Raw genomic sequence first — 15,598 nt, 5'->3', positions numbered from 1 at the left:
ATCTCACGTCATCAGCGCGTTTCATGCTATGAGTCAGACAGACGTCAGTCACTGAGCACCGCAACCGAAACAGCAGCCGTCTGTTCCTCCTGAACCAAAACAATGAGCTTACACCATAACTATGGTAATCTGGAAGAGATGAAGACCTGTGACATATTCTGAGCGGTTTGTGACTCGAATTTATGCGTTTCAATTGCCAAAATGAATCTTCAGCAGTCAGGTGGTACAGATCAGTGCTCTTTAAGTTGTTTATGTTCATTATTATTAGCTTTGAGACGTGAGGTAGTCATGACGCTTTTGTTTGCTCCCTGCTGTATTTGTTCATGCGTTTTGGAGGAGGCGTGGCTTTGTAGACGCTCTGAAAGGAGGGTGGGATCTTATGCTTTCAAAGCTAACTTGCTATTGTTAGCCTTTCCGAAAATTACCTACCCTACCTTTAAGAGTCCAACATTGTCTAGTTCTATATTTTATGTTTAGTAAAAGTTATGTTGAACGTGACTTTGGATCATTGAGGGTGGTGATAACCAGCACGATGCCACAAAATAGAGATCTAGAGACAGACAATATTGACATGGTTATTTGACTTGTCATGGCTAATTTGCACACAAAAATAAATAAAAATAAATAAATAAATAAATTCATACTGTGCATACAAAGATCTTCTATTGATTGTTGCCAAATCATGTAACCACCTAGTTAGGACTCATTGTAAAACAAATTTTCTGAAATTCTAAATGTATTTTTATCTCTCTTTCTCTGGATAGTAAAAAAAAAAGCATCCCTCTCTGGTCAAGGTGAGTGTGTGTGACAGACACACACCTCTCTCAGGTTAAGATGAGATAGCTGTCACATTGGCTCAGGTGTGATAACTGATGCCTATATCAGTATCACATCAGTGCTTATGTAACATCTACTGACATCATGACAGTGTGCGTCTCATTATTGACCATACTCACACCAGGCGAACATCCGTCATCTACAGTTCATCCGTCATCCCCACGTTTTCAATAACTCATTGAAATCATCACAGTACTTTTCATTTTTTCAGCATGAATCCAATTAACAAAACTAATAACGACTACTGAAATATAAAGACTTAATGACTGTTTCAGAAATTACGTTTGTGAGTAAATGTTCTCGCTTGCATGAGCTTCTGGGTTATGAAAAAAAATAATGAGCAGATTTCTCATAGCCAGACCTGTCACAGGTGAATATTTTTCATACAATTATTACCTGCAAACATTCTAGAGGGATTGAACTCGAACACAGTCATTCATAACCTTTAATTTAATAATGGTAAATATTTAAAAAGGCCTGAAAAATAATCTGTGACCTTTTGATGCCTGGCTCATCAATTTGTGAATTTAACCAGCTGTTTGGGTATTAAGTGATTATTTGCTGAGGTTTTGTAGTGTAAATGTACTTTATTTAGTCAGCAAGGGTTTGTGTGATGGTCCTCAGGTCAAACTTTGAGCCTGTGTGTGTTAGTTGGTGATAATGTCTCTAGAAATGTTTGTCAATCATATTGAAGGACAGGGCAGTAGTCAGAGTCCAATTTGAGTGGCAGAGACAGAGCAGGCCATGTGTGTGTGTGTGTGTGTGTGTGTGTGTGTCATGTCTGCACTTGTCACTCAAACACACAGTAGATAAACACTCTATACCCATTGGGCGATGGGTAATTACATAAAGACAACAGGACTGGGTCACCAGTGCCAATCTACGCTCTTTTTCTAACTGTCATTTCCCAATATCTTATGCTGTCTTGCTTAATATAATCATCATCTTTGTCTCTGTGTCCTTGGTTGTTGAATTCTGTCATTATTTACTCGCCCTCATGTCATTCCGAATCTGTTTGCTGTTATTTTTTTCTGCAGAGCCCTTTTCTGTACAACAGCAGCTCTTAGTGATCCCATGTCTCAGCCTCCAAAAAATTACCATAAAAATACTATTAAAGTGATTTGAATGACCACATACAATAGCTTTGTCCTCAGAGAAGACCAATGACCAATGTCAAATCTGATGTGACATATCAAGGAGCAATTTCTGCAGCTTCTGCGGAAGGGAAGATTATCATAATATTACTTGACAAAACTTATATAATTACACCAGTTATATTGAATACTTGTATGGTGTTTTGGGGTCATTTTTGGAGCTTGAGAGACATGGTCACATCGAGCTGTCTTGGTATGGAAAAAAGGTTGGAACAACATGAGAGTGAAAAACTGACTCCACCCATAATGTGTCTATAAGACTCCGCCTATCCCAAGTCCCACCCCATTCTCCATATATGGAGTCATGTTCCAATTGAAGCTGGGCCTATTGATTCAAACTACATGTTCTCCTGCCCTGTATAAATTCTGACCATTAGCGGACTAACTATCTGATAGCCGACCAGAATGCACAAAATCATGACATTGGCTGTCTTTTAAAACCTAGCGAGCAACCTACATAGACAGCATTTTAGGACACCATATAGGTTCATTTTAACAGGCATGACATTTAAATATTCAAAAATTAACATTCAGTGTCTACGATGCATAAAGAATGCAGTGTAGGAAGTAATCTTCCAGGAATTGAGAAACAGCCATTCCTAAGAAATATATATGCATCATACATTATGAAACAGATTTCCATAGCATCAAACAAACATCTAAGAAGATACTGATTAACATTTACACTGTTAGTCTTGCAAGTCTAACAATATACTGCATTCAACTGGGAATTGCGTAAGGACGTGCAGGACTTGTGCATATTTAAACAAGCAACTTTTCGCGTATGTGTGCTTATGCATGTGCGCAAAGATTTTATGTGATTTATGAGAAACTAAATGTGTACAGGTTTATGCTAATATTCTTCAGAGTGCTTCCACACACACACACACTGATTTACACCCAAATGATGGTGCAGCACCCGAGGTATTGATTAGTCAGCTGGTGTGAGAGAGAGAATCCACAAGAAGCGGAGAATCTCTCAAAGACACTGAGCTGAATACTAACACTCACACACACGCCGCAGAACATACTGCACCCTTACAGTGCTCAGTTAATAAAAAATATTTACTGTACACGTCTCACTGTCACATTTAAAGGGAAAGTTCACATAGAAATGATATTGTTGGTTTACTGACGATTATGTCATTCCAAACTAGAGGTGTCGCAGGTGACTTTTATATGTGATCTCTTCTCACATATAAAAAACAGACTGAAATTTAGATCATTTTTCACTTGTTTAATGATAATGTTCCCATCCAACAAGTTACCTTGAGAAATGATGTGACTAAATCACTGAGACAGTGTATCAGAGAATGAATTGTTCTTTTAAGTCAACAGGCTAATTCGATTCACAAACCCAACTGGATGATTCATTCAACTCACTGACTCAACGATCAGGTCATAGCAGTTATTGAATTAACAGCTGACTGGAAAAATAAATCACATTTCAGTCTGTTCCTCACACATATCTACTGTATGACTTGAGAAGACTTTGAATATAGCAAACGAGTTTCACTCTTAAAAATAAAGTTTTTTTTATTAGCATCTATGGTTCAATTGAACCTTTCATTTTTACAAAATGTTGTTTATATTAATAAAATGTACTTCATAATGAGAAAAACATGGTTTTCTTTTAAGAACTTTTCAATAATTTTTTTTTTGGGAAACCCAAAAATATTTAAAACCTTAGAACCTTTATTTTTAAGCGGTGTTATTTGTTTGCCGTAATTCCTGTGAAATATCATTGTATTAAAAAAGAACAGCATTAAGATTCTTAAAGCATCTTATTTTTTGTTTCCATTGAGGAAAGAAAGTCTTTCAGGTTTGGAACAAAATGAAGGTGAGTACAGTAAATAATTGAGTGAATTATATATAGAGGTGAATTCAGGGTGATTGGAACACTTTTTGCAACTGAGATGGCTTGGGAAAAGTGTCTCAAACAACCTGAATTCACCCTATATCTTGCTGTCTTCTATCTGTGCATGCTGTGCTTAGTATATACTTAGTTTTGAAAAAGAATGTTTTCTTGATTTAAACCCGGAACAGAACGCAACTGGTGAGACAGACAGAACTAGAGGACAAAATGATATGGATATTAAGAACAGGTGAAAGGCAAACAGACAAACATATGGAGTCACAATCAAAGAGTCTTGTAGACAAATAGAGACACACCAGCTGTACAGACAGTCTGTGGCATAAGAGCAGAGAGACAGATCGAGGAGGCGAACCGCTGCCTGTTTCCAGACTAAAGTGGTTGAGAGACAGACTGAATGCTGCAGTTTCCTAACAACAATCCACAGTAGCAAAGTGCCGAGCCGAAACTGGGACGAGACACATCAAAAGAGCATTCTGAGGGCCCCCAAATACTGTGAATATCTCTATAAACACCACACAAGAACACAACACAGCTTCACTCCAGTCTCCACGGGCACCAGATTCATAAACTAATTCTTCTCTGCGTGCATTAGACCAAACTGCCATCTTATCAGAGCATATGAAGCACAAATAAAGCTGATTAATGGAAATATGCTGGTGAGGAGATTTAAAGGTACAGAACCCTTTTTTTGCAGAGTACCACAGTGTACACTTGATGTGTAGCTTGTAATTGAGGTGTTTAAAGATGCTTAAAAACTACATCAGTTTGCTGTAATGAATGTGACATGTTTCTGTGAGTAATAATGATCACAATAACAAAGTAGTGAGAAAACTGAACTCCATTAATGAGGAAATCAAAATGCTAAGCTATAGCTGCACTCACGTCATGTCAGAATCACCATAATTATGAGTTTGTGGCTGTAAGGTTTTACAGCTTGGTCGGATGCGTAATTGTATGTTGGAAACATTAAATATTATGACAGCTCCAGTGTTAGGAACATATATATTATGTGGTCAAAGCAAAAGCATTTTTTTTTTTACATTGTTTCAGTGTAAAAAAATCAGTAGTTTCATAATAATATCAATAATAATAAACAAATTGTTTATTAATTTGTACATTGTTTCAGTATAATACAATCAGTAGTTTGGTTTTTACTACTACTAATAATAATAATAAATTATTATTGTTATTATTATTATTAAATCATTTATGTTAGATAATTATTTAAACAAAATAATTTATGGATTGTTCACATTGCTTCAGTATAATACAATCATTAGTTCAGTAATATTAATAATAATAATTATTATTGTTCTTATTATTATTTAAAAAATGTTATGCATTCATTTTTACAATGCTTCCATATAATATATTAAGTAGGTTGATGATAATAATATAATAATAATAAAAGTTTTTAAACTTGATCATAGGTCATCAAATTCTCTGTAAAAAAAATCCAAATGTACTGATGGCGGCAGGTGCAACATAAACTTATACAGTAAAAGCTGGCTCACTCTCACTCACAGATTTCAAGTAATTTCAAGTTCATTTAGACTCAGACGTGACCAAACTGATTTATTATTTCTTTAATTTCTAATTTTGCCTGTCCATTGCTTGTCCATGTTCACCAGTTTAACAAGCTGCAGCGTTAAAAGTTACAGATGGGTTGGTAGCTAACACATATTTCTGTTTGATATTTGCAGTCATTTAATAAGACTTAATAATAATAAAACAAACCATGGTTAACTGTTAGCAAAGCTAGCACAAAACAGTTGGCTAGCCACCCACGTAATGATCTCTTATTCAGTGTTACAACCATCACCATAGAAACAAATGAATTCAGAATCCAAGGACGTAAACAGCTCTGAGTAAACTCTACGAGTTGTCAACTTGTAATTATGGTAATTTACGACATGTTGCGAATGCAGAATAGACGGAATAGCCCACAATATTCCACAAGGTCCAGGTGTGACCTTCAGGTAATGAAAACGTTAGCAACGACATCTGCGCTATGCAAAACAAAAGGTGTTTTCCTATTATAAAACTCACAGAATCATAACATTCTGTTTCTCAGAAACTATTTCTATTACAACACATTTTTTCACATGAATGCATATTTTGTTTATTAGCGCCAAAAGTGGTGCGTCAGTCTCTTTAACGCATGACAGATTCTATTGTCTCGGAGAGGCAGCGAGACACTGTGCCATTTAGAAAAAACACAGTACTCTATTGTTTGATTAATCATGTTTGCGTGGTGAGCGATGCATTCTTACTCAGCCCTCAGAGACCGGCAGCCATTTCACACATCAGTTCAATATCAACTCAAGCCCTTCTGATCCAATTTTACCATGTGCTGTTTGATATGACTATGCTAAAGGGGGAAATAAAAGGATAGCCACAGGTGATTAAAATATTCAACCGAGATTTATCTTATCATATGTCCGCAGATAACACGTTAACACATTTAGTTCCTTTAAGTGAATTTGTGCGAATGACACTCATAGTGTAAATTTATGCACAAGGCTCTTAAAGGTGCAGTAAGCGATTTCTGAGAAACACTGTTGACATTTGAAATCAACCCAAACAAACAGCTCCTCCCTTCATTGCTCCGCCCGCAAAATGCAAGACGGGATGTCTCTTTATCATAGCTGAGGTGAAGCAAAATAATGCTTAGCGGAAAAAAAAGCAAAGATGATGAACAAACGACAAGGAAGAACAAAAAATGAACATACACAAAAGTATATACAAGCAAGAGTTGGTTGTTAGTCACCAGTAGCCCATCAGCTCCAGACAAACAATGACACTCAAAACTGTCCTTTGACTAGAGCTAATATTACAACAACAGCATATCTTGGTGCTGTGAAATAGCAAAATGAGTGATACTCATGTATGAAGCAGACACAATGCAACCTAAGCGTCTCTACAGCGCAGGAAAGCTTTTCTAATATTAACATGGATCGTAAAGCTCTTGCCTGATCATAACCCTTCTTTTTCCAGGGATATTCCTCTGACCTTTTCTCTTTTGTATTGTCTGTTGGCCATCTCTCTTTCTAGTCTTTCTTCAAATCTCCATCTTGCTCACACTCTCTCTTCCCCCATCATAAGTGGACACGCCCCCTACTTCTGATTGGCTACAAGTGTGATGTGGTGCTCACCCCGATCTACTTTCAACAGTGTTTTTCAGAAATTGGTTACTGTACCTTTAACTCATCTCGCTCGCACAAAAAAAACTAAAACAACATTCTATATTTCTCAAACGGCATCAAAAATACCCAACTGAATAAAGTAGCCAACTGCTTATGCAAAACTCAAAACTATGATGCTAGAGTCAAGTGTTCTACTGTATAGTTAAATAAATAAATATCTCAGAAACTGTTTGTTAATGTTACATTTAAATATACTTCCAATAAAAATAGCAAAATAGCATCATAAACTGTGCTACTTCACCTCAAATCACAAACACAATTAGCCTTTACAAACACTACTAAATATCCATGATTTCTTTTTGGACACCTAGGGCCAGATTTACTAAACAGGGCAAATTAGCGTGAAAGCGCAATTCCAAAAAAACGCTAGCCTGGATGTCAGCCGAACTTAGCCCCGCCCACAACATTTGAGGTCGGGAAGTTTGGTCTGGACTTGATCCGTTGTGGAGAAACTATGCTCGAACCAGAGCTGTTCGGACCAATCAAATTGTCAGGGCGGGCTTTATACGATGATGGACAGATGATCAACAGCAACGTAATCATCCACGTCACCAAAGAGCGCTTGTGTTGAATTCGTTTACAACAAAGATGACTGCCGCTGGAGAATGTGTAGATTCCACCATCGCGTCTGTTATAGAAGATATCGACAGCGCATTAATTTTAAAGGAGAAACAGAGAACCATGATCAAGGCATTTGTCGATCGGAAAGATGAATGAAGAACATACGTCACTTGCTCCGTTGCTCTGATTGGTTGTAGGTCTATCCAGTGCAGAGGCATTTTCTTTCCTGGTTCGGTTGAAACACGCCCCTTAATCACAGCCCAATGGAGCAGTATCAGACTCATATTCTGACTAGAATCTGAGTATGACGACGTCAGGCTATAAAACCGCCAATGGGAGTGTAAAGTTTCTTTAATGACCATCGCAATTTACCAAGAGCAGCGCAAATTAGCGTCTGGTTTAAGACATGCTTTTTTGAATGGTAAATAATGGCGCAAACCTTAGTAAATCACCTTGCATGATTCATTTAAATACTCTCCTTCCATAAATTTTGCATCTGATGGTAAACTCCCACAAATGCATATGCAATAAGGTCAGCCGCAAAAATGACCCTGTCCATGCCTTTTCAGCGCTAATTTTTCACTGCGTGTCTTTAGAAAGTCCTGACAGTAGTTTTTAACGTCAAAAGAGGGTTTGCGCTGGCACAAGCTGTTAGTAAATCTGACCTCTAAATGTCTAATATAACAATGTCAGAAAATTATAAAAAAAATATCATTCATGCACTTGAAAATACATACGGTGTGTATATTTAGCATTACATATGGTAAGCAAATAACACACAAGCTGCCTGCATGAGCAGATTTGTGTAATGGTGGAAAAATAGCATGAAATCTCTAGGGTCGTGGCAGTGTGTGTGTGCATGTATTCTTTGTGTTTGTGCTGGGATGTGTGTGTTGTAGCCCAGATGGCCCTACACTCAGTTTCCGCTGTCAGTCTCATGACGGATCCACTAGATAGCGTGAAAACCACAAGACAGGAGACATTCAGAGCCAGCATGCAAAACCGATCTATTAACTTTCACGTTCCCGTTAAGTCACAGATTTCCTCACGTACTTCCGAAGAACTCGTGGAGTGAGAATAATTCATGATGTTCATATTCTACCATCATTACCCCAGAGCTTTCAGAGCGAACAGTGTTTATGAGCCAAACAGGCACAACTATTTTTAGCTTAAAGTCGGCATGAAATGGAAGTGGTGATTTGTCTTCCCTATTGTGAAGTATATCCGAGCGAAACGGCTTCTCAAACAAGAAAAAATGTAGGGCGGGACTTGATTTTGTCAGGGGAATTGATTGAATGGTTGTGATTTGCTATTGGTGGATCTCATGTGAGTGGCAGGTTGCCCCGCCCTCGCGCTAGTAAACACATCATCAGAGAAGAGATGAGATGTCACTGCAAAGGAGGGGAAGTTATTTTGATTAAAGATTACGAGGGAATATGATTTTTTTTAAAAGATGTGCACAGATAAATCATTTAAAATAAAAAAAAATCTCAATATTGATTCCATGCTGCCTGATCAATTTGTACCCTTTCGTTTTCTGCATTTCTACACCATCATTGCTCTCTCCATCCCATTCTCGCCTCTGATCCTCCACACTCTCTGGCATCATTGTAGAGACACAGCAGGATCTATAAATAGAGGATCAGCCAATGGCAGAGTGGGAACGCCTCCTGTATGCTGGTGGGTGACTACTGGAGTGTGTCAGCGCCACTTTCTCTTTCCTTCTATCATTCCATCCCCCTTCCCCACTCTGCTATTTCTCTGTCCGTATATCCCTGGTTCCCGCATCCCACTCAGTGTTGTCACCATCATGTCATGCCTCTCTCTCTCTCTCTCTCTCCAGGTGTCTGTTGCATAGAGATCAGATCGCCCCTCATTTTCCTCTTCACCAGCTGTTCTTGCTTCTTGTCTCATGTTCTCTATGCTTTGTTCACCAAGAGACATTTAGAGTTCAACTTTAACATGATATCTTTACACTTCACTAGTGCAACACCTGGGACAAAACATCAGTACCGGAACATTCTGACAAACACAAAATATACTAACAACTCGATATTTCCTACAGTCAGCTTCCTTCCTTCTAAGCAGCATCCTAACTGAAGTCATCAATTAATAACGCTCTATATATGCATCATACAAACGGCATGTGAAGTGCAGAGGAAACTCAGCGTACAAGGGTAGTACAGAGATTGATGTTGAAATGTTGCTAATCTAAGAAAGCAAATTTTGAACAAGCATACAAATATTTCACATACATATTGGGTAAAATTATCAATATTGCACTATTTTTAATTGATATTATTCGGTGTTAAATGAAGATAAATTACTGGATAAATGCGCTATTAATCCTTTAATAGTTCCTGAGATAATTTCCTCAGTCTGAACGCTTCTGTCTAGATGTTTGCCATATGGCTATACAGCTCATTTAATAGCCTGTTTGTTTTGCCAAAGAACTGACAGGAGTGTCAATTCCACATCACATAGAGTGCACCTTAGTCCTAACAAGTTCTTCCTCATCTTCTCTTTGAAAGCAAAGTGATCAGAAAAGCCAGTTTGTCGCTTCAACCAGTATATCGCCCACCCCTACTCTACATACAACTGATTTAGAGTATCACGATGTATCCTGTTTCACTGAAATGTATGCTAATGCTTAGTTCATGCTTGATGCATACAAATTATAATTCAAACAAATTTGAATACAGACCAATATTGCTGTATTTCTATTGTGCAGAGATCTCTAGTAATTCAAACCATATGCTCATAAAACATCTGCTCTTGAACCCTGAAATTACATGCCAGATGACATATTTCCCATCATTTTGTCACATGTAGCTGAACTGACAGCAGGGCTGTTAAAAACGCTGAGTTAGTGTTGTATGCTATGTGCTGTAACGTCAATATAAATCAAGACAGTCTCAGAACCGCTTTGTAGTGTCCACTGTTTCACTGGGGCCCAATTAATTCAATCCTGTCTTTATGAAGCACAGCAGGGCCCAAAAGCTTCCCCAATTGAATTTCTAAAGATGAAGCCTTCTGTGAAAAATGTGGCGATATGATAGTCAAAAGCTGAAACATGATACAGATATATCAGCTGTCTGATTATAATGCCTGAATGTTATTATTATGTATCATTTAGTAGAAACATTTTAGCTTTTAGTAAAACTTTCACAATTTTCATTTATTAAATGCCATATTTTACACTTAACACTTTATTTAAATCCCTGAAGTCCACTTATAGCATAAGTCAAGTCAAATTTTTCCACATCCCACACTTTCCGTGACCTACACTAACTTTTAAAAGTTTAGGGTCTGTAATTTTTTTTTAAGAAATGAATTAATGTATTCAGAAATGACTCAAATTGATCAATAGTTACAGTGAAAAGACTGACATTGTTACAAAAAAAATACATTTCAAATAAATGCTGCTTTTGAACTTTCTATTCATAACAGGATCCTGAAAAAAAGCATCACGTTTTCCACAAAAATAATAAGAAGCATAACAGTTTTTAACATGGATAATAATAAGAAATGTTTCTTGAGCACCAAATAGAATGATTTCTGAAGGATCATGTGACACTGAAGACTGGAGTAATGATGCTGAAAATTTAGATTTGCATCACAGAAACAAATTACATTTTAAAATGTTAAAATAGATAATAGTTATTTTAAACTGTTATAATATTTCACAATATTACTTTATTTCGAAACAAATAAATGCAGCCCTGGTGAGCATAAGAGACCACAACCTTTTGAATGGTAGTGTGTGTTCGCCATCTTGATGGTCTGAATTAAGACCATCCCTTCAACCACACGATCTTTCTCCAAACGCCGACCTTCAAAGACATATCATCCAACCCTAGCATGCAAAATTACCAACAGAGAGGCTCTTTTCTGATTGGCTAATGTGCAGAGGCTGCATTCACATCCTTTTTTTACCATGTAAAGAGCCGAGAGCTGTCATGGAAACAAATGTGTGATTTCAGGACAGCTATTTCAGTGAAATCTGCCAGGTAGTAGAGGCATTTTAATAAGTGGTATTCCAAAAATATAAATGCTTACAGCAGGCTGTTTTTGGTTTATTACCTTTAAACTAGGGCTGTCAAATCGTTTGAATATTATATGTGTGTGTGTGTGTGTGTGTGTTATATAAACACAAACTTTTATGTTAGATTTGAGCTTTCTATAGAGAACATTTACATGACACAGCTTTTTGTTATATGTAATTCTATGTCTGAACTGTTCTTCAACCCTTCTAAAATTTCCCTTGGCTACTGACTAGGGGACTGATTTGCATTTCCCGTCTTGATGGCTTTGCTGGAGTTCAGAGCCAAGAGACCAGATGCCTGAAAAATCACTTTAGAGCCCCTTCCACGCTGATCCTTCTGCAACCATGAGCTGTCAACATCCCCTCCTCTCCGTCCTCCTGTCCATTGTCTAACTTACACTTGCAGGATTTTAAAGCACCACCAGCCATTTGCAACTTCGAGCAACATCCTCGAACATGCTGAAACAATCTCACCCTCACACGCTCAGCCGCGCGCCCTCTCGCTTTCCCACACACGCATCTCTGAACATTGGCTCGGTCTTTCCAATGCATCCTACACGCAGAAACAGAGCAAACACACGCACGCATTCCCATACACCCCGGAGGACACTCTTCTGAGCAGTTCCAGGTTGAGTGCAGTGTGTGTCCTGGGTTCGTGCCAGATGGAGGCTGAGACCAAGCGTAGGATTCATTACCCAGAGCTTTTTGTTTAACACATCTCTCTCTCTCCTCCAGAAATCTATCAGTAAAACTCTAATCGAAAATAATCATTTGGACTGCAATGGGTTTTTATTTTTTCGCCATGTTATATCACACTGATGGCGAGTATTCAAGCTCAGACTAGTCTGTAATAGGTCTCTCGGGGGACTTATGATATACCCTTCAGAAGTTTGGGGTCAGTTATATTTTTAATGCTTTTGAAAAGAAGTCTCTCGTGCTCACCAAGGCTGCATTAATGTGATCAAATTCACATTGAAACTAAGACAAATTGTGAAATAACAGTTTTCTATTTAAATATATTTTAAAATGTAATTTATTCCTGTGATCAAAGCTGAATTTTCAGCATCATTCCTCCAATCTTCACATGATCCTTCAGAAATCATTCTAAGATGCTGATTTTATGCTCAAGAAACATTTCTGATTAATATCAATGTTGAAAATATTTGGGCTGCTTAATGTTTTTGTGGAAACCATGATACATTTTTTTATTTGAAATAGTAATCTTTTGTAACGTTATAAATGTTTTACTGTCACTTTTGATCAGTTTTATTGAAGCTTGTTCCTGCCACAGAAATTAAAAAAGGTAATTGCAACTTGCGACTTTTTAATCAAACAACAAGACTTTATAACTCACAATTCCAAGTTTTTCAGAATTGTGAGATAAATGGTCAAAATTACTTTTATTTTTTTTATTCCGTGACAGAAACAAGCTTTCATAATGCATCCATACAGAAGAAAAAAAAAATACATGCATTGTGCTGCTTACCTCAGTGAGGTGAGGGTTGGGGTTGAATCCGCATTGGTTGCACACCATGGAGTGGCACTGTGTGCATTTATTGCAGTTTGGTTGGCCGTCTGTGGTGCCCGTCAGATCTGCACTCTTGCACACCGGACACAGCTTGCTGCTGGGCATGGGTGCGATCTGGGGCAAAGAATAGGGCGAGGAGGGAGCGCTGCCCCCGGGCGAGACAGGGTGCCCGCCTTTACTGCTCCCCACGTCCACCTGGAGGTTCTTCCGTGCAGCTTGACTCTGACCGGGGCCCTGAGGCTGTGTCTGGGCTCCAGGACCAGGTCCTGTACCTGGCGGACCCCCAGGTTTAGGTCCCATGTTTGGGTCTGTCTGATTTGGTTTGCCTTGGATACTGTGGGACGAAAAATAAAAAGACATTGGTGCGTGAATTAAAGCAGGGGGGTGTGGCATATGTTTGAAATCAACGATAGCTGAACACTTTGTTGAATCCATCTGCCCAGGGGATTCACAGGAGGAGATTTAAAGAGCTTTGTGCCGCAGCTTCCCGAGCAGTTTGAATGAAAATAGAAAGATAAATCAATACAGCAGGGCAAAATCTGGGGGACGGACGCAAACGGATTGACAAGGACTTTCAATGATTCTCCAAAAGAATATGAAAACGTAATTTGCGGTGATAAAAAGGTTTCCTCTTTAGTTATGCATATTTACTTGTCTGAAATGGTCATTCTTGAACTTTGACATAGAACAGAAGAAGCTTAGTGGCAAAGTTACAAAATCACGGATTTGAGGTTAATAAAAAAAACAGATTATGGTTATGAATTATCATTACTGGTGCCCATTAAGGCAAGCATCACTGCTATTGCTCATACTTATGGTTAGAGATTTTCAAAGCAACCTGTAATAACAACAATAAAATCAATATGTAGTGTAATTATTGTTATTATTATCATTATTATAATAACACAATATATATTAACACAATATAATAAACATATATAATTGTTATAATAATAATAATGCATGTTGTGTCTGTTTACCATCACTGATGTGTGAGTTGATGAATGTTTATATGTGAATAAAAACCTCAATTCAATCTGTTCATCATATAAAGCGATCTTTATAATAGCGAAAGGTCTCTTCAGAAAATCTGGACTAAACCGCTCAATTCATATGGATTCGTTTTTTGAAGCGTCAAAGAAGTAGTTGCGTAGCTGTCAATGGAGGGACAGAAATATCTCAGATTTCTTCAAAAAGGTCTTCATTTGTGTTCCGAAGATGAACGAAAGTCTTAAGGATTCTAAATGACATGAAGGAGAGTAATTAAAGACAAATTTCATTTTTGGGTGAACTATCCTTTTAAAATAATCTGTATTGGTATTGAATTGGTTTTTATTGTGAAATATCAGATAGCAGACACAGAAAGTTCAAGATGGCTCTGCATAAGAGGACATCTGTGGCAAAATTTGGAAAAAGCCAGCAAAATAGTTGGATGATAGATGCAGAAATCAACCATGAAGGAGAACTCACAGGTGATTGAATGCTTTATTCAAAGAAATCCTTTCAATGGAACCATTTTAATGGAACTGCTGTTTACTTCAAACACAAACACACACACATTCCAGCTCAAGAATCTTAAAAATCTGCCAGTGGCCGTTTTATCACATCGTCACCGCACTACATCATGCTGTAAGTTCGTTTGTGAGCGATTTTCTCTTGACACTTTTGGAGAAGCCGGAAAGAATAAGAGCTGTGAACGTACTTAAGCATTTAATCAATATCCTCTAATGAGCTATTTAATGTCGTTTCACTCAAAATAACTGTCAATGGTGATCAATAACCATTATGGTAATCCCATAACTGAACCTATAATTCCGAAGCCTTCAGAAAACAACATTATTACCCAAGAAAGAGATGCTGAATGTGTGTCCTGTTTAAAGATGAACTGCTTTAGTATGAATGTGAGTCATGGAGTGTGTCATAAAGAAACTTTTGATCATTGCATAACTGTTTCTGTCTACTTGTATGTTTTATTCATGATCAAATTTACATGTGAATGAGGTATTGTGGTTTGTTTTACTGAGCTTACTTAATATCCACATTTTCGTTCAACTACATATTTACGAGTCCTATGCTTTCTCACATTTACAGCTGCTTGCTTTCTAACTATCACTTAAGCTTTTGTTGAACCCTTTCTTGGCCTCTTTTTCTGTGTTTTGTCCGTAAGTTGCCTATAAAGGCATGAGAGGGTTTGTGCAGACTTTCTGCTACTCTGAGGTCGTTTATCACATGTCAACAGCAGTAATGATTTTCTCTTCTTCTTTCTTCCACAGGCTGGTGCTGGGATTAGTGAGCAATTAGAATGGATTCTCAGCTTTCTCTATGGTCATAACAACGTCTCCGGAGAGCCCGGCTAACACACCAGCGCACGGGTACACACAGAGAGCCTCG

At 37.8% G+C, this 15,598-nt stretch overlaps 1 protein-coding gene across 2 annotated transcripts in view; it reads right to left on the bottom strand.

The window, feature by feature from the left end:
• Nucleotides 1-15,598, bottom strand: part of bsnb (bassoon (presynaptic cytomatrix protein) b) — a 95,871-nt gene that overhangs the window by 67,443 nt on the left and 12,830 nt on the right. For both annotated transcript variants that reach the window (XM_084101162.1, XM_084101163.1), the window contains exon 2: nucleotides 13,166-13,541. In XM_084101162.1, coding sequence (XP_083957288.1) covers nucleotides 13,166-13,541 — 376 coding nt within the window. The remainder of the gene's footprint in view (nucleotides 1-13,165; nucleotides 13,542-15,598) is intronic.

This window comes from Abramis brama (assembly GCF_963993115.1).
Source record: "Abramis brama genome assembly, chromosome: 23".
Classification (NCBI taxonomy): Eukaryota; Metazoa; Chordata; class Actinopteri; order Cypriniformes; family Leuciscidae; genus Abramis; species Abramis brama.
The sequence above is the reverse complement of the archived record's forward strand: the minus strand, read 5'-3'. Positions and strand labels throughout refer to the sequence as shown.